Source organism: Xylaria bambusicola (assembly GCF_022495145.1).
Source record: "Xylaria bambusicola strain CBS 139988 unplaced genomic scaffold F5B22scaffold_21, whole genome shotgun sequence".
Lineage (NCBI taxonomy): Eukaryota > Fungi > Ascomycota > Sordariomycetes > Xylariales > Xylariaceae > Xylaria > Xylaria bambusicola.
The window spans coordinates 203,840-223,672 of NW_025953574.1; the positions used below are offsets into that span (position 1 = coordinate 203,840).

At 49.9% G+C, this 19,833-nt stretch overlaps 3 protein-coding genes and 2 non-coding genes across 5 annotated transcripts; 1 reads left to right on the forward strand and 4 right to left on the reverse strand.

Annotated features, from left to right (window-relative positions):
• Positions 1-2,630: 2,630 nt before the first annotated feature.
• Positions 2,631-4,968, forward strand: F5B22DRAFT_656069 (uncharacterized protein; the record flags this gene model as incomplete). Its single annotated transcript, XM_047979939.1, has 8 exons — positions 2,631-2,748; positions 2,811-2,990; positions 3,054-3,278; positions 3,330-3,575; positions 3,641-3,766; positions 3,823-3,863; positions 3,928-4,085; positions 4,133-4,968. The coding sequence occupies 8 exons, from the start codon at positions 2,631-2,633 to the stop codon at positions 4,464-4,466; spliced, it is 1,428 nt and encodes a 475-aa protein (XP_047830685.1). The 3' UTR covers positions 4,467-4,968.
• Positions 4,969-5,111: 143 nt separating this feature from the next.
• F5B22DRAFT_187378 (uncharacterized protein) lies at positions 5,112-7,482 on the reverse strand. The gene has a single exon (XM_047969467.1). The coding sequence runs from the start codon at positions 7,307-7,309 to the stop codon at positions 5,756-5,758; it is 1,554 nt and encodes a 517-aa protein (XP_047830686.1). The 5' UTR covers positions 7,310-7,482; the 3' UTR covers positions 5,112-5,755.
• Positions 7,483-10,030: 2,548 nt separating this feature from the next.
• Positions 10,031-12,057, reverse strand: F5B22DRAFT_187505 (uncharacterized protein). Its single transcript, XM_047969468.1, has one exon. The coding sequence runs from the start codon at positions 11,901-11,903 to the stop codon at positions 10,173-10,175; it is 1,731 nt and encodes a 576-aa protein (XP_047830687.1). The 5' UTR covers positions 11,904-12,057; the 3' UTR covers positions 10,031-10,172.
• A 7,298-nt stretch (positions 12,058-19,355) lies between these two features.
• On the reverse strand, positions 19,356-19,439 carry F5B22DRAFT_t108. The gene has a single exon. It is a non-coding gene; the product is annotated as a tRNA-Glu (tRNA).
• A 38-nt stretch (positions 19,440-19,477) lies between these two features.
• On the reverse strand, positions 19,478-19,590 carry F5B22DRAFT_t107. The gene has a single exon. It is a non-coding gene; the product is annotated as a tRNA-Ala (tRNA).
• Between the last annotated feature and the right edge of the window lie 243 nt (positions 19,591-19,833).

The window sequence follows — 19,833 nt, forward strand, 5'->3', positions numbered from 1 at the left end:
GACAGATGGATAACAAGATTACTTACCTACTACTACCTAGGTAAATAGCTAGCTAGCTAAGGTAGCTAGGTTAGCAGGATGCGATGCAGGTTTTGGGGGGTGGGAGGGTGTGCAGGTAGGTGTACATATTATATTACTTACTTACATGGGCTATCTATCTCTTGCTGACATCCTATATATCTAGGTACCTACCTAGGTATATGATGGGCGGACTGATGGGATCCAGCTCCTTTCTTCCCTCCCTTGGTGGCATTGTTACGAGCGAGTAAGGGAATAAAACACACTACGTGGCCGATCCGGATTCTATTATTATCACTACCGGTACCTTGGGCACTCGCTGCCTTTTATCTCTCAGGAAACCCCTTAGGTGCCGCTTCAACGGCAACTTCGGAAGGCTACTTGCTCACACTCGGGCTACATGCAGTGACCAGACGGATAGAATGAGTCAGACTGGTCTGCGGTAGTAGTGACTGGATGTGTGGCAGGATTGAGATACGCAGCATTATTAGGTGTTATGTGAACCTGTTATTGATATTTAAATTCCAAGTAGCTGGATATCTAGGTAGGTTACCTTATTGTTACCGTGCTGTTACCTCTCGCTTTAAGTAGGTAAAAGATATGCTACTAATTAGTTTTAATTAGTATTAATTAGTTAGAATTACTATGTAGGTACATAGTAAACACCAGTCGGACCTTGGATGTCCTTGATCACCAATGATGTCCATCCCGCTCACTCATTGGCATGCCTCACTCCCTCCTCACCGGCCAGCCACTGGTCAGCACTATGAGCTTCCGCACCGGCGTCCGATGCACGTAGAATACCTACCATACCTATCTACCCTACCTCTGCTACCCTGCTGTCTCCTGTCTACTGTACTTATGACAGAGCCTCATCTGTTAGAGAAACACCACACTTGGAACACCACACTTGACAATCAGGAGGCTCCTTCTCCGCCGGCCCACCACCACCACCACCACCACCTACCTCCCTACCTACATACAGACTACCTCATAGTACCTACCTATCCATACCTAATACTACCTACATGTAGGTACCTAGAGTAATGTGCTATGTACAGTACCTAGTACCTCCCCCTCCTCATCCTCCTGCCCCTCCAGACAAGACCCCTCTTCACACAAAAACCTCCCACACACTCTCACACCACACACACACACACACACGCACCCCCCGCACCACTGTGAAGCGACATATCATCTGGATCATATGAATCGTATGGATTGTATGGATCGTATGGCGCCAGGCATGGGGGCGAAGCCGTGCAACAATGGTCCGCCTTCCGCCACCGACGCTACTGGTTCATCCGGTCAGATTCCCTACCTACCTACTACAGTAGACTTTGCCTACACTTGGCCTACACTTTGCGCCGCCCTCTGCACTACTTACTATGTACTTCGTACTTACGTACACACACCCCTTGTCCCTTGTCCCATGTCCCATGTCCCTTGTCCCTTGTTCCTTGTTAGAAGAATCTACGAAGTACAGCAAATATGCTGCCTTTCTGCACACATAACATCTACCTACCTAAGTAAGTATCTGTATGGCGTCCGTCATCGAGACCCGGCTACACCCTGCGCAACAATCACTGCCTCGACCAAGTAGCTACCTAACCTACAGTACCTACCTGTTGTACCTAATGTCCCGTGGCAACTCGTTCAAGGAATCTGGGCCAGCTTCTCTTCCTGGTCTCTGCTGGTCTCCTTCGGCCCGCACAAGACCCTTGTCTTGATCCTTGTCGACTACTAATCCCCAGTGGGGCATCGTTGCGCTGTCGCAATGCTTGAGCACGCTTTGGGAAATTCCCACAAACTGGTGAGCCTTGGTCGTTTATTACTATACAGCCGGGTCTTGCCTGCGTAGTATGTAGCGTACTTGGTTGGGATCGGTTCAAGTCTTCACGTTGCAGCGCTAAAATATGAAGCAACAAACCATTTGGCTTCCCCCCCGAGCTAACGGAGCTGGTCAGCCTACTACACATACCTCGTGGCGTCCTTGTCCTTCTGAGGCAGACAGCAACGACGGCTTGCTTGCAAGGAAGAGGCGTTGGATAGTATGCAGTCGCACAGCATCAGTCCAGAGTGTATCTGTCTACCTACCTACCTACCTAGCCTAACCAGAAACCCCGACTTACCCTTTCAAGACTTGTGTGTGCGAGTTTATCCCTGCCTACGTCGTCGTCTTATTCGCACATATATCGGCCTCAAATGAGCTGACAACTGCACTTGTATTGCTACAATCTAGAGCGAGGCCAATCGTCTCTTCGCCGGCTGCAACTTCCAAGCGCAGCGTGCATCCTTGATCCGCTGGGCCATCTGCTGGGCCATCTAAGTGAATGTTGTGTCCCGACCATGTCCAGCAGTTTAGTGTAGAGTATAACGACACCGACCCTTAAGTCCATTCGTGGGGCCGAGCCAATAGCTTGCCCTGGCCAACCCAGCGTCAGGTTGAGCCTGCAGTCCAAAGAGCCTCATCGCACATTTAAGGCGAAGTCATAGCTTCGGCTACCCGATTCCCTGCGGCTTCGCGGAGCTGATGCTACTCGTGCTACGAGCTGCGCCCTTCCCGTGCTGTTTACTATTCCAATGACGGGGCGGGGCTACAAGATGGTACGATGCATGGAAAAAAGCATCCAGCAAAGAATTCCAATCCCCAATCGTGGGGCCCATGGAGTGATTGGAAATGGGACCATATCCAACAAAGATGGTATGCAGAACGATTCGATTACCAAGGTGTGTTTTGCCCAATGGCTGTCCAAATTCCAATTGCCCGCATACTGAACCTCCGTTCCAAGGCAACGTTGAGTGCCAATATGACAACGATGCGCCTACCGCCGGTGATCGTGACAGCACGCCTCGCACCGAAGGGGAGATCGATCAACTGACGGCGGGTCTTGGTGACCTTAACGTCAACTCCGGCTACGACCAAGGCATCGGCTACGCAGACCAGGGCGGTTTGTCAGTAAGCAGTTCTAGTAGGACCACCCCTTATTCGCCAGAGTATCTGAACGCTTTTTGTTAACCATGACCATGGATAGTTCCTGATATTCCCACATCTCCACAGTATATACACGATTCGTCTTACCACGACCGCCATGGCTATTCGCATTCGCATTCGCATAGGGACAAAGGTAAAGGGATATCAAACGCCGCTTCCCACGATAGCCACTACGATGGTTATGACGATTATGACGACGGACAGAGTCAGTCTGGCTCGGTTCATCCGGCAGCAAGTTCGTACAGTCAACAGAATTATTCTGAACGTTAGTCCTTCAGATCTATCAGCAATAGAAATATAGGACTAACATGGGCAGATATAGGCTCGGCATTTGAATCAGAAGACCATGGAATGCCCAACACACCATTGTTTTCGAGCGGTAGTGCAGGCGGCACTAGCAGTTCCTATTATTCGCACTCAAGCGACCACGACGACTACGAACTCCAACAGGCGCTGAAGAACAGTCGCGATGAACTGCTCGGGAATAATCGCCCTGGCGGGCCATCTACTTCAGGAGGTCAATACGATCCGGGGACCATTTACCCTGGTACCTACGAGCTGAGTGAGTAGACGCCTGAAGGAAAGTCATACGCGCATCTACATGACTCTGATTCCAAGTACCCACAGGCCCTAATTTTGACGTTGGTGATGGTGAAACAACCCCCCGCGGCACGCCAGTTCCATCGCGAACTGATTATGTAGACACATCTGTCATTCGCGGAACCCCGGGGAATGTGGAGCCGGTTGACCACCGTAAGTTAAAACCTTCGAGATGTTTAACACGCTACAGTACTAATAGCGATATACAGGGTTCGTTGTAGAGCATTCTTACAAGTTTCAACCCGGTGAGGTCAGTCTCCAAGGTGATGCAAAGCCCACGTTTAAGTTCCCTCTTCTCACCTTACGGTCTATAGGTATTTAAAATCTTGTGGTCAGAGCCTACAGGTCAAGTGGCCGGCGATGCAACAATATCCGATATCAGGGCCATACATGACGCGCGGGGTGATTTCTATGTTGGCTTTCGAAGGTTTATAATAGTGTCTACAGATGAGAGTCATCATAGCACCTGCGTGTAAGACTGCCACGTATCACAGCACCTGAATGTTACTAATAGTATAGGCCCATCTTGACGTACGATCGACGAGGTTGTGGTAAAAAAGGTGTCCGACCTAGTAAACATGGTATCATTTATGCAGTAGGGCAGAAGCCCAAACTCTTGCGGAATGAACCTGAGCTAGGGTTTGACCCAGTACCACTCGAGATCTACGCTGACGGGGAAACACTCGCAAGAGAATCCCGGGTCAACTACTCGAAGCTTGTTACCATTGAACACAACGTCAAGGTGTTCTTCATTGGCCGCATCCCCTACCATTACTTTGAGAGCGTCTCACACGCAGTCGACAAATGTTGGAGCGACAAAATGCACAAGTCGAGCAAGAGGACGAGAAGATGAAATCTACCGCATAAATGCAAAACGTTCCGCTTACCCTCTGGCCATCCGAGGCTGTTTTTGAACAGCACCTATACATCAATTACGTTGAGATAGGGGAATGCTTGTTCCCCCCTTTCCTCCCGTCGCTTCTATTCTATATAGCAGCTGACGATGATCTTTTATTTACCTTAAGAACTACGTTTTTTTTTGGGTTTGTTTTTTCCCCCTACATTACTTTCTCTGCAGTCATGTCATGATTGGAGGGCACGATGGTAAAATTTACGACAGACAGACCGTCCATGAGCATTAGATATGATAGGGCAGTCAGAACGATACAGGCTCAGTCAGCATATTTCTCTTGAATCTGACGACGTAACGCGCGTTCTTTTTTTTCTTTTTCTTTTTCTTTTTTCTCTCTAACTCCCGTATTCTGAGGTTTTTCTTTTCTTTTCTTTTCTTTTCGTTCTTATTTTGCTGACTTTTCAAAAACAAGTTCCCTCCCTGTCTTGTTCTCTTCCTCCCATCTCTTGGTTTCTATGTGGAGTTACCATATGGCAAAAGGCTTGATGAAACGTTTTATCTTTTCAAGAATGCGTGTGATGAAGTTACTCTAGTCTGCTACTCAAAATTTCGAGGATAGTGCGGGCACATATTTTCCAGTTCCTCCAACTTAGGCAAGAGGTCTATTCCACTGGCCCTTTTTATACTACTGCTTGTGTTGAGACAATTAACATTTCACAAAATACAATCGTTTTCGGTCCCGTGAATTTGCGATTTAACTCGTTTTCTATGTGTGTGTATGTGTGTGTGCATGTCTGCGTACTAATTTACATGACATTGTTTCATAAACCGGTAGACTCCCGCGAAAACAGTCCCAATTGCATTTCTTTATTTGCTTTCTCCCTTCGTATTGGTTTCGTCAAGACCGCGAGATTTCTTTCTTGAGCAGTGCGTTATCAAAACCACGTTTTAAACCTCGTACCCCTCCATACATGCATGTGGCAACGGAAAAAGGGTACGAAACATAAATTTGAAAAAAAGGCAGAAGCAAGCAAGCAATCAATCGATCATCAAACGCCGAGTTCCGAGTAGTATAGAATGACAGCAGACTAGACTCTGCCATGTCGGTTGACTCAAAAGTACATCCATGACGTTGCTGTAGGATCGAGGGTGCGCATCTATCAATTGTTTTTTGTCTTTTGATTTCAAGGTAGTTATCCTTCTTCAATTCATTCATTAGTGCCTTCCACCCGAGCCAGAGCAATCGCCAACCACCGACAGTAATGTTTTTTTATCTCACATCTTCTTTACTACTCCCGTCTCGAGCGCTGCGCGTCGCGCCTCTTGCGCCTCTCGCGGCGATCACTATCGACATGTTGCTGCTGCTGCTGCTCGGACGAACTGCCGCTGACGAGACTCTCCGTGGCCGCGGCCTCGGAGGATAGCCCGGGGATGTAGCAGCGGTACGACTTCGTCCCTAGATCCTCCGTGTTGGCGTAATCGGCGATATCGCTCTCTTGGGGCGGGGGATTCCATGATGACGGCGCGGGGAGGTATCTCCCGCCGGTAGTGTTATTGTTATTGTTATTGTTGTTGTTTTCGTGGCCCATCATGAGGGAGTTCGTCTCGGCCTCCTCCGCGATGGCGCTCCCTGGGTTCCGAAGGTCCGCGCGCTGATAGCTGAAGTCGCGCCGGTGCGAAGATGGTTGGTACTGGTATGAGGAGGACGAGGATACGGTGGAAGCGGCTGCCGCGCGGCCTTTCTCCGCGAGACGCCGGGCTTCGGCGCGCAGACGCTCCTGCTCGCGCATGTTGGTCCGGTCGGCCGTGCTGTAGACTTTGCGGATACCCCCTGCTTTCCTGGTCGTGGTGTTATTCTTCGAGGCCTGGGTGCTGTTGTCGTACGTCGTCTCGCTCGGCGCCGCATCGTGGTTCTCTCGCTGCTTCTCCTTCTCCCGTCGACTGCTTCTGCGCTTCTCCCTGCTGTCTTTGTCCTTTGTCGGGGTCGACGTCGGCGTGCTCTGTCTGTTGTATAGCAGAGACTCGGCGCCCGATACGGTCGACATCTCCGGGTTCGTCGAGCCGTCCCACTCTGAACCCTCGGACTGCCCGTTGAGACCGCCCACGCGCGCCGCGCGCTCGCTCCTGTACGCACGCAGGTTCCGCTTCGCGTCCTCTTCGGCCTCCTCGTCGATTAGCACGCCGTCCTCGCCGACCTTGCGCCTGCCCTTTTTGCGTTCGCGGCGCTTCTCGTGCTCTCGCTCTTTCTTCTCGCGCTGGCGACGGCGACGCTCGCGGCCCGCAATGTCAGAGGGCCCGGCCGTGATCCCCGTCAGCGTGCTCATGGTATCGCCCGTGTCACCCGTCATCTGCGTCAACCCGCCCGTGTACTCTGTGCTACCATCGTCGACGTCCTTGTACACGGAGCCGCCGCCCAGATTTGTGCTGGGGGTGGCGCCCGACAGGAGCGTGCCGTTGGGCCCCTTGCGGCGCAGCACCGTCGACTTGTAGTCCTCCCAGTCATCTTGCTTGAAGTAGAAGCCGCCGTTCTTGGCCCAGAAGAAGAACCAGATGCCCGTGACGACGAAGGCGACGCCGATCAGGCCGAATAGGACGAATATGCCGACGTTGTTGATGTTGTTGGGATCTGTGACGCCAATGGAGGGGTTGACGGCCTGAGGGTCTTTGTTTTTGCCGTCATCTTTGTCGTCGTCATCTCGGGCGAGCAGGATGGCACGAGCGGCGAGGGGCCCGATTTGAGAGAGATGGTCTGAGGCTGTCTGGACGGCTTGTGTGCGGGTTGCCGCGGCGGAAGAGAGAATACTGCGAGCATGAGCCGCCAGGGTTGGTATGAGCGGTGCCATTGTATCAGGAATGACAGGGCGTTGTGCCCTGGCGCTGCTAAGTGTGGTGAGATGAAGGCGTTGGCGGGAATGTGAGGTTCAGCTATCGTAGTGACTGTGTAGGCTGGCTGGGGAGTTTCCGCTGGAAGCCCAGCCAAACCAAGAATGAGCAACTCCAGTCAGATCCGCGGTGGAATGTTTCTTTGATTATTCCTAAGACACAGTTTGGAGTTCAGATTAGTGGTGATGGATTGGTTCGTTTGCTCGTTGAAATGTGTTTGTTGTATGGGGGTGTGTAGTGCGGGATTGAAGTAGAGAGTAAGCACCGCAGCTGAACTGAATGGGGAACAAACAGGCAGGATACCAATGGACTATCTTCGTTGTCTGGCGGTTTCCACGGGCCATCGACGGGTGCATGCAGCTGGGTGGTTGGGATTGGGCAGCGAATTTGTGGCCCATGACGAAGTGACGTCGCCAAAATCAACAAACGGCCATTCGGCTGTTCGAATGGCAGTGGCCGGGCAACGAGCAATGGCCAATGGGAGAGAAGCCACGGCCACTACTTAATTCGTGACGGTGGGGCTGATCCTTTACATACACTAGAGTACGGAGTATGTACTTCGTAAGTACCTACTTACTTACTTAGGTAAGCAGCGTCCCAAAGGGGATTTGCTAAACGCCCTGTTGACGTCGCACCATCTGGCTAGGACGGGCGCTATTTTCAGATTCTACAAGCGCTAACTGTACATAGTACATGTAGACTCGACTTATCATGTTTGTATACCGGTAGATGCATTCATATGAGATAATCAATCGCCAGTTGTTAGAAATACCTATTATCCATGAGTTCAAGACAAGCTCTACAATAATTCCTAACTAGCTACCTATGTAGGTACGGGGTAAGTAATACATCTATCTATCTATGTAGTGTGTAGTCGAGCAAACTGCCTCTTTTCTGATTCCGCAATCCCCATCTCATCCATCAATGCGTCAACTCATCGATCTCACCAACTCCGACTTCCCTAGCATAACATACCAAGTACACACATACATAGCATAGAGTACTAATACCTCACCATCCATAAATAAAAAACTTCAGGAACAAATCACAACGTGCCACAAATTCGATAACCTACCGATCCATCCATCTGAGTAATAAATACCTAATACACCATAATCAATACCTATCTCCTACTATACATACATACCACACATACACAATGAGAACAAATGTCATGTCCCCAACCAGCAAGCAACGCAATATATGACTCAGGAATGACACCTACCCAATCACAACGTCCCATCGTCCACAGCAGTTCATGCGCTATGGGTTCGGGTTGATTGAACCAATCCCCATTTCCAACAAATGTCACATACAGTACTTTAGTAGCAGTATAGGCAACCTGAGCTCCATCGGTACTTTCAACCCGGGACTTACCGTAGTCGAGGTTTCTTCAAGTACTACTACCGTACATATGTAGACATGTTAGTTAAAGTGTATGCAGGTCGTCGCGTAAGTACATAGGCGCCGCGTCGCGTCGTCAAAATGTTGTTGCGAGTAAACGCCCTACCCATCGCCCCCTATTCAGGGGCCACTACACTACACTACCTACTCCAAAGTTTCAAAACTCACCCGCCCCGTCACCTTTGACCAATGTCATTTATAGGTTCGTGCGCTCGTTGCGTGTTTCGTTGATGAATGGGATTCAACCCAAGGCTAGTAGCCATGTGCACTGGTGAGTATGTACTAGGTTCTAGTACCTGACCTGACCTAGGTTAAATATATCTAGTAAGTTTCCAGTAAACCAATCGCTACACGTCTTCTGACCCATCCGACGATCGTGCCATTTATTCGCTAAAGTGTCATGTTTCATCCACCTGCTTCAGCTCGCCTTGACGTTGACATGTCTTCAATGCTACAATGGATTCTGAACCAATGGTACGCAAACCTTTAGGAAAATGGGAACTGTAGATTGGGCTATGCCGCTTGTTGTGAAGCAGCTACAGATTCTATATCATAAATGCAACGTAATATGAGACCTTCCCAACCCGTGTAAGTATGCAACTATTCTGCCCCCATCGGCGCCTAGCCCCAAGACATGTTTGTTCATCCCACCATTGATACCGTCTCTGCCATATATGAAACGTCATTCCCACACCCATCTCGGCGCCTAATACCGACGAACCAGAGCAACTGCCCCCCCGTCATGCACCCATGTTTGGCCAGGGGGCGAACGGGGCCCTTGGTATCTCAGTCATCTTATCTCATGCAACATTATCAAAAGGCTTAGCCTTCGCGTTAAAGAAATGATTCCCAATGCGAGCAGAAGCGCGAGCTTCATCGCTGTACAGGTCGATCTATCGGTCCAACTCTTATGTCATGACCATGGGAAGAATTCAGCTTCAAAGCACAGGGTATCGCACACAACGTGGCCCAGCCAAGGCTGCGTGAAAGAAGGCAAACAAACACAAGATTAACCACGAGACGCGGAAGACGAGGAAAGAAAAACAAGACAGATTAGACATGATTATATGGAAACAGAAAATCCAGCATTTTTTTTTTTGGGAAACATCGTCATCAACATCGTGCCTTCGGTTCATTGCTCATATACAAGGACACAGAAACGTAGAGTGCCCCTGATGGTAACGTGACAATCTGATAATATGCAAGAAAATAAAGGAATAAAAAAGAAACCAGAGAAGCCCGTGAAACCAAAAAAGATATTCGGAAAGATGCACCGGCATTTCTTGCTGCATCGAGCTTGTAAACAAAATGGAGAACTGCAGAATCGAGCGTTTCTTGGCGTCTAACAAGTAGTCGAGATTGAGCCGGTATCTGGCCTCCGCTCTTGGGTAGGAGCGACAATTGGTGCTGCCGAAGCCTCTAGTACGACGAGTCATCATCATCATAATGACACTGTGAGTAGAGTGGCGAAGGCGTATAGGATGAGGGCGCCGGAAGTCCACGCGTGTAGGCGGACTGGGAGCTGGCTCGTCCCCGAGATCGATCTGAGCGGATTCTCCGCTCATCCCCATAGATCGAGGTTCCGCGGTCGCTGCCCGTACGTGAATTTCCAGTGCGGCCAACGCTGACTTCACCGCCATCTGTGGAGTGAATCTTGACGTTTCCAACTTCGACGACACAGCCGGCAGAAACCTTGATAGTAATGTCGTCTTCTCCGCTGCTGGATCGAGTTGTGTGGGTCGTCGCTGACTGTTTATATTCACTCTCATCTCGACTGACGCTACTCCGAGTGGACCGGCTGCTCCCACCATTTCTCGCCTTTCGGAGGGCCTCGGCAGTCAGGGCAGGTGTTGGCCCGCCGCCCATATTATCTTGATACCGCGCTGCATCCCTTATTTTGTCCTCGATATTCACGTGGGAAGATCTTCGCCGACTCCGTGATCGAGGTGGAGCCTCATAGAAGTACTCATCTTCGTCTATATCATCATCCTCATCCTCATCATAGTTGAAAACCGACTCGGTGGCGTCAAAACTCTGGCGACGGTTCTTGAAGGGACTAGAACCATACTCTACACTGGATCCGCGGCGAAGGACATTTTGGTACATGATGCTTTCATCATCTAGGTCGTCCTCATCGTCGTCGTCAAAGACAACAGATTTTCTGTTGCTGTTGATGTTGATGTTCGACGATGGTTGTGGTTTAAGTACTATACGTTCTGGGCGTGCCTGGGGTTCTGTTCGTTCAAAACGGCCAGGGCGGTCAAAACGTTCAGGGCGATCAAATCGTTCGGGACGATCAAAACGCTCAATTCGTTCTGGGCGTGTAGATTTAGGTCTAGGGGGGGGCGGAGGAGGCATACGTTTTCGGTCTTCATGCTCCTTGGCTTCTTTACTAGCTTTTCTCGAGACCGAGGTACGTCGTGCTACAGACCTCTCTGGTGAAGCTTCATATTCGTAAGGATTCGAGGCTTGGCGGAACCCCATAGATGATGAAGGCCGCCTAAAGCGCATTGCCAAATCCCTGGGCGGGAAGTGATGATCGATGGGCGCATGTGGCGGACCCATGGGCGGTGGCATTGGGCCAGGGCCGGGAAACGGTGCCTGCCACGACGGTGGAGGAAAGGAGGGAGCTACCATACCGGGTGGTGGGTGTTGGAAGAAGGGGGAACCAGCCATTGGTGGCCTTGGTGGTGGCGGTCGTGGGATGGGTTGGCCATAATACGATTCTGGACGGGTGCGTGCTCGAGGTCTCGAAGTGCCTGCAGGATGGGGAGCACTGTAAAAGGGCGATGGTTCCTCCAGCGCCCTAGGTACAGGCATCGGCGCCGTCTTCGCTGAGCGGGCGGGCGGCCGCTGTTTCGAGACAACGACAGGACCCGACCTTCTCTCGTCCTTGGATTTCGGTTTGGATTTACTTTTACCAGTCACTGGAAGTGCGGTGGAATCTGAGGAATCAGTCGAGCTGCTAACATCGGCTGGGCGTCGTGATTCTCTCCGGGTCTTACTTGTATTGGGTTGCTGTTTACGGGGGCTTCCCGGGGCCACGGACCGAGCATACTTCGGTTCAGTTCCTGAAAGAACATGGCCATCGTCATCGGCATCCTCCATGTACGCAACGTGCGACGGTGGGTATGATGTGCGTTTTGGCATGGTGAGGGTGCGCTAGAAGGCGGGGGGCGGCGAATAGGGAATGAGCACGTAGATTATTATCAAGATAGATTGTGCCTTGAACGGCAGGCTTCAAGCCGTCGGAAGCGTCGAGAACTTGGACGATTCTGTAATACTGCACTTGGTCAATTGATCTATTTCCCCAAACGTTCGGGTCGAGGCTGCAATTGAGTTTGACTGGGGGGCTATCTAAGCTTGGTGTCCGTCTAGATAGTAGGGTAATTGATGACGACCATAATAAGAGAAGATGCAGGATTGAGGAATCAGAAAGTCTTACTGTGAAGACGTTGGATGGAGATATGTATTATGCGAAAAGGGTTCGTTCTTTCAAGGACTAGATGTTTGATTGGTCACATTCGGATTTGTCGCAATAACTGGGGGGTTAAGAAGGAGAAAGTTCCGAAAAGGAGGTCCGTCCCAGGAGGTGTAGATATGCGGAAGCAGATATAGGTAGTAGGTCGACAAGTAAGACGACGCAGACGAGGTCACTGTAGGAACACTGTCGCAACAATTCTTGGCGGGGGCCGAGACAGATGGGCTGCAATGGTTGGCCGCGGGATGGGGGGAAGGAAGGGGGGCCGGATTGACGGGTGCTGTCGTCGTCGTTCTTGTTAATAGGCCGAAGAGAGAAACAATGGCTTTGTTTGGTTGGCTAGGTGCTGGATGGGTTGGAGATATATAATGGTGGCGTGAGAGCGAGGTGTCCAAGAGTCGCTGCCAATGCTACCTAGTGCATGCGGTCAAGGGTTGCACATCGGTTCCACGAGAGTTGCACGAGGGTTGCACGATGACTGCAGCAGGATAACAATGCAAAGAAGCGATTGCTGTCAAGCACCAGAGAGGAGCAAGGGTGACGAATGACACGAACAGCGAGAGAGGAGGATCCGAGTTGGGAAGAGAAAGATGGTAGACAGCAAGGAGGACGAGAGCACCTGAGAGGGAGAGGGGGTGTTTCTGGATGGTGGTGGTGGGCAGGCAGGCAGCGCAGGCAGGTAGGCGGGCTGTCGGGGGTTGTTACCGGTTATCGATATTGTGGTTCACAGGCGGGTTTGTTGGCCAGTGTAATTGTCCTATCGATAGGTACCTGGTAGGTACTTAGCTAAGTATATATGTAGGTAGGTACACCACAAGACACCTACAGGCAATGCTATGCAGCTGCCAGATACCTAAAAGGTAAAGGTGTTGTGGGTTAGCAGTGAGCAGGCTCTCTGCTCGTCAAAGTAGATTGAGAGATGGAGAGGTATGCAAGGAGTTGGCCAGGGAAACCAAGTAAAGCCTCTCTCTGTGTGAGTGGGCGTGTCACTGGGTCTGTCTGCCTTTAGGATGGTGTTGTAGTTAGTGGGCTGTTGTTCGCTGAGTTTCGCCCAGTAGTTGAGAGACTACTAGCAGGCAAGACAGAAGATGGAGAGTTAATAAAAAAAATAAAAAATAAAAAGTTGGATCTAGGTTATTTTTTTTTTTTGGCCCGGTTGGACCGGCGGGTATGGTGACGATGTACCGACACACCAATATGGTGGCTTGTAAGTACAAGTCCTTGCGTTTAGGAAGATATGTCGCCCGAAGGTGCTGCTGCAGTTAAGTGGTAAGTGTCTGCAGCGCAATGCACTACAACACAGCAAAGCACAGCGTGGCCCAGGTTAGACCTTGTTCAGTTTGGGGGACTTGGCGTGCCCTTCAGTGTCCGGCGTTTTGCTATTCCTGTTGGTCAAGGATGGAGATTACCCAACTCGGATGCTAATTAAGCAAGATCTAGACAGATGTGGTACTGCAGCCTGTCCAAGTCGCTCGCTCGTCAGCCGGGCTTTTCTACTGCCTACCTAGTAGGTAGGTAGTTTAGTAGTGCTCACTCACTCTCTGTGGCCGGACGGACGGTCGGAGACCCTGAAACTGATCGCCTTGTTCCGTGGTTGCTGGATTTGAATCCAACTAATCCCACCACCAAAGCAGCACCAGTACAAGCTTCTCCCTGTCGTGGGTTCGGCTTGTCATGCCAGTAATTGCCGCAGGAACGCCTCACCAGCCAGGAGATCGTCGCAATGCTGGTTGCTTTTAGATGTCGATCTATGCCCAGAGGGAAGGGTGGAATCGTAATGGTATCGTGAGACGACGTCCCCTGTGGCAAATATCGGGTTGGACCTAGATACAATAGGTAGATAGGTAGATAGATTGATAGACTGATTGATTGATTGATTGATTGATTGACAGGCAGACTGATAGACAAATGGATGATGGCACGATGTTATGCCATGAGAGGGTGGGTGCTGCGTTTCGGTGTAAGTTGGCGGATGGGTTTGCCCTGCTATGTCTGGTGATCTGTGCTCGGTGCTCTGTGGAACGAGTTCACTGCAAAGAGGGTGGTCTTGGTCAAGGTACTAGACTACTAGATCTGGGATCTGGGATCTGGGAGGGATGTAGCATGTAGTATGTATGTATGTATGTATGTAGTAAGTAGTAAGTAGTATGCCTGGGAAGGGGGAGATGCTAATTGCAAGAGGTGAAAGCTGTTCTTTTCGGGGAAAACCAAAAGTCTAGAAGAGACGTCTCTGGCGTCTTCTCGACAGAATCCAAACTGCGGAGTCCGTCTGTGGCGGGTTTCATGCCCAAGTTGGGCTTTGGGTAGCAATTAGGTGCTGCCAGTTGGTCTTCCTTCTCAGACTCTGGAATAAGCGAGACCTGTGGCTGGTGGTTTGTTACCCAGACACCACCAAACTAGAATACGACTTGCTCTACACCAATGGACAGACACGCACAGAAAGAAGGGATCGAATAGGCCGAAATCCTCTCCTCCGATATGGTGGTTGTAATGGCTTGGTGGCTCTGCACTTGAGGCACTTGAGGCCTATGTGCCGCACTACATAAGTACATGTCCACTACATGTAGATATGTGAGAGGAGGGCCATCAGTCAGCTCGAGATGTGGGCAAGGGTGGGTGCACAACCAGACACTCTTCGACAACGCATATCGCATATCGCAGCAGCGTCAATGCCGCCGATGACATATTATTTGCTCGTACCTAGGGAGGAACTAGGCAGGTCGCAGCCAGGGCACTTTACCTAGGTAGTTACGTCTACAGACCTGACGGAAGCCAACACAACCTTTACTCTTCCGCGTCTACTACGTATTACTCCCGTAGTTCTAGAGGCATTGGCACGGCAGAGAGGGTCTTTGTTAAGCCATCAGTCCCACCGCCTTGCCCATTCGGGGGCTATACAGCTGTAGCGTCGAAGGGAGCCTGCATTAGCCACCACCCGTCCACGCCCTCAACCCGGTACGGCCTAGAGCTGGACGACACAATGCGCCTATATCAACCCCTCGACAGACGGAGGAGTCACTATGTGCAGGCAGCAGCTTCTCGTGTGAATGCTTGTTGTAGCTCCCTGCTGTCTGTCAGTGGGAGGACGTGGCAGAGCGGTCTAACGCACCCTTGCTTCACCACCGGACACTTGTTCGACCACAGAACACCCCGTGGCAATTGGAATGGTAACCGGACAGTGTAAGACACGCCCGGAGAAGCGGGTCTATACCGGCGGAAGAGCGAATGGCATTCGAAGCTAGGTTCATTCCTGTGCATCTAAAGGCTCCGGCAGGCGTCCCTGATGCTGATGACGATGCTGATATGACACACTCCGAGGTTGGTTGGTGCCCTAGGACCACAATACGGTAGGTACACTTAAGAATCTAGTTCATATTTGCTTCGCTTACTGCGAATACTCCTCCGGGGTCTTCAATGTTAGCTTAAGGCCTTTCGTTTTCTATCAAGACTACTTGGTCATTTATTAATTAGACCATGGTTATATACGTTAGCTATAATTTTCTTATCCCCTCATTACCGCCTACCTAGTTATTCAAAGCTTATATAGTGGTTAGATAGTAATTAGACCTTGGTTACTCCATATAGCATTGGTAATAATGCTCTGACTGAATCCTTGCTTTTTGTATTGGGCTAACAGTGAAGACCCTAGAATAGCTGTACTACAAGCTGTCCAGAGAATGAAGAAAAGAATCATATGCCTGTAAACCATAGAAAATATAATACTAAGTACCATCTGAAGAAGACGCGGCTTTGACCCACCTGTTGCATATCGGGCGATGGCAAGACATCAACATATGTTATACACATTGACCTTCTCAAACCTCATGGGAACCCCCAAGTAGTAGGCAACGGATCTCACAATTAGCCTGTTCATGCAAATTGATTGGCTCGCCCGGTCTGTAGAGAGAGCTGCCTCGGCCGTATGCATTGTGGCTCTAGTCATGCATGCAATCCTACATCCGTGTCTCTTATGTAGGTGTAGTCGAGCTAAGACGACTCCATGACATAGATGTGTATATCAGTCACGCAACACAGCTAGATATCATAAGGTATGCCTATCATCACCAGCGATGGTTACTCTGCAAGTCGGTCACGAGGAGTGGTCTGTCCTACTGGGCAGACAGGCAGACAGACAGGCAAGACATCCCTTGCTTCATACGCATGCTAGTACTGAGGTCGGAGCCGAAGGCATCTGGTTTGTACACATCGATTTCCATATATGCTATCTCGCCAGAGCATTTCGTCTAGGTGTAGTAATTTATGGTTAGATAGGACAAATAAATGCCTATTTAATTAGAAGTTCAAGGCGAGAAAGTCGGCCCTGTTGCAGACACATGACCTGTCGTACAAACTTAGCCCTTTTTGATGAAAAACGCCAGGACACATCGCTAAGTATGCCCCCACCCGGTGGTAAAGCGACGAACGAGCTGTAATAGGTTCCACAGAATGCACTTTTGATGGTATTACCTCGGCGTATCAAAACGAGTTAGCTGTGCAAACATTGTCTAGTATGACATCAAAAGCTATACCTATGCTCGATGGAATAGAATGGCATATCGCGAAGACACCCAACCTCGTGGTGGGGTTACTTGGCATTGCCGACGAGAGACAGCCTCACCGCTCTTTTGATAAGGTGGAAGGGACAACCCTGTAGTTCGTCGTGTCTCGACCGACTGACGTGGTTGGTATTTCCTCCCGCTCGGAAGAAGGCGGGTCTCCGGCTTTACTGACAAACTACCGACTCAATCGTGGCAACCGGCCGTGGCATTGGACATGTCTCGGGACATGAATGTGCAGCTGTCGGATCCCATTCGTTCTTGATCCCAAACTGCATTGGAGGTCGAGTGCCATTCGTGACCTATCGGCATACGTGAGTACTATTACTCTTTCATATTATTCCTAATCCAATGACTTTCTAACCAAGTCAGCGCCGGCTTGCTTGCGTGTTTCTTTTCTAATAGGGTTTGTATCATAGGGGTAGGTAGATACCTTGATTTAATAGACCTTGCTCTCGATAAGTGCATCGAGTTATTCACTAGACAAATACTATCAATAGGCCACAGTATATCCGTCCTTCATACGATCTTTATTTAGGGGGTATGCCGCTTTGATTTGGAGGTTATACCCCTTTTATTTGATGTTTACGTCCTACTACAGCATCAGCTGGAGATTTTGACACAAGATGATGTCTGCAGAAGACAAGGCTGTGGCATTAAGAACAGTCCGCAAAGAGGAGTCAATATAGGTTCGGCTCTAAAACTTTCTCTATCGTCGTTATAGTATAATGACTTCAACAGGCAGGCCGAGCAATGAAGGTTGAAGGTCAGGCGAGTCGGTTACAGGAAACATCGGCTCCCTTGCTCAACCTACGGCTTGAACATTGATAGCTAGGAGATGATGATTTCTTAGCCAGAATTTCTCCCTAGCAGCTTGAAGTATACTTACCAAAATACGGATTATAATAGGTATCGTCATATCTCGTCTCTTCAAAGAGTGATCAAGATAAGGTGAGCTGAGGTGAAGTTTGGTCTGCGCTCGCCATGCCACGACCTTAGAACACGGCGAGCGTGTCTAAATGACCAGGAACTAACTGATAGATCCTGGGAACACCACGTGTCGTGTTGAGCTCGAGGAAGCTAGTGGGTGTGGTAGATCCGCGCTGTTGTCATTTCCTAACCAAAGCACTTGAAACTCAATTACGCTCTGCACTGGTTCCTATCTTAGGAAGGAATCGTTTGATGTTAGTTGGGCTATATATGATGAGTCATCTCTCAGCGACGGCAAACAAATTCAAGGTGTGTGATGCTGTTCCTATCATCTGGTCTCGGCCAGAAACCGATCTCTAGCCATATTCTCGATGCATCTGTCCCGGCAGTGCTCTTCGTCCGGGGAGGTCGGTGGTCAAATGGTTGTATCTCTTGGCGGCTTGCTCACCCGCACCGTTGGGAACGGCTGACAAGGTGTTTATTAAATGTCCCGAATATCCAGGTCAGAACCAAGACCCAGAGGAATGGGCCATGTGCAAGGTCTAGGATATAGAGAGGTAGTGTAACGTGGCGTCAGGGCCCGTTGCAGGTCCCAAACTCTATTCGAACACGGACTGTCGACGTCATAGTAGACTCAGCTCAGAGTCACGCAAAACAAGACGCTCTGAAACAACTCCACATCTGTGTGAGTAGAGCCAGGTTTCTGGTCAGGCGTTTCACTGGGATATATTGTCCCAAAGGGAATAATTCTGGAATGACCGCGCCTGGGCACTTGATCGAAGAGAGATCGACGATGGCGACAGCTACGGCAGCCGTGACAGCCGCGAGCACAACGACGAGAAAGAGCCTAACCGTTGGACTAAGAAATAAGGTGGTTACTCCAACCCAGCATTCAGATACTCGACTTGCCTGGGTTGGATGCTGATTGGACATAGGTACCCTCCTAGATCCTCACGTGGTTGTATATTTCACGTGACAGTCGTCCAGCGGCCACTCGACTCGGATTTATTCAAGGAGACCGTTCTATGTAGCCGAGACAAGTAGATACATACGGTACATACTAGCAGGTGCTATTTTTACTGCCGAGAAAGAAGGTTGGTCTTCGCCATTGTGAAGGGCGATCGCCAGACGGCACGGGTTGAGCCGAAATGCAAAATATGCAGCGATGATCCCCTACTGGGATTTTCAACCTCAACACGCGAAGCTGATTAGTGTTGTCTCGCTAGGATATCTAGGACCATTTGACCAAGTCCTAGCAGACTAGCTAGCTACTTACAATGCTAGGTGCAGTGCGCATGGACACTAGATTCAGAAAAGTAGCATCAATGTTCTTAATGGCCAAAGATCGACAGTTCATATCTTCCTCGAAGGGAGATAGATACCCAGCAACATGCGGGCAACAAGGAAAACATGCATTTCACAGTTGATAATATGCAAAAACTCAAGAGGAACAACCCACCCTATTTGTTTCGGAGTCTACTTACTTAACAAGCAAGGTAAACCCATCCATCTAGCAGTCACTCATGACCTGTTTGTGCATACTCTCTCTTGGAAGGCCGCACGCAGTCTGAAACCAAGAAGGAAGGGCCATAAAAAAAGTTCCAAAGCTCCAAAATTTTATGCCATGGGCTTTCACTCCGAATCGGGGAATCGAACCCCGGGCTTGACGGTACCCCGTGGGATGAGAGCGTCAAATGTTAGCCACTACACCAATTCGGAGAAAATCGAGGGTATAGGTGGGATTGAACCACCGACGATGGACTCGCGGGGAATCGAACCCCGGACCACTCCCAATCACTGAATGTTCTCTTTGAGGAGAGAAACACCTTATCAATGCTAAGGGAGTATTATACCACTAAACCACAAGCCCAGATGGGAAGGGAAGAGACGAGCTGCCCTGTGTGGAGGCGGTGGTTGATAAAACAAGATATGACCGTCTGTTTTTTTTGCTTGGCTATGGGTTGGGTGTGTGTGGTGCGGTCCTAGTGTAGGAGGTAGGCGGATAGATCTGATAGATAGCTAGGTTAGCTCCGCTAATCGACAAGGCCTGTATTGACCAAGGTTAGGCATGTTACTTTTCTACTATGTATCTGTATCTCTTGGCTAGGTACGG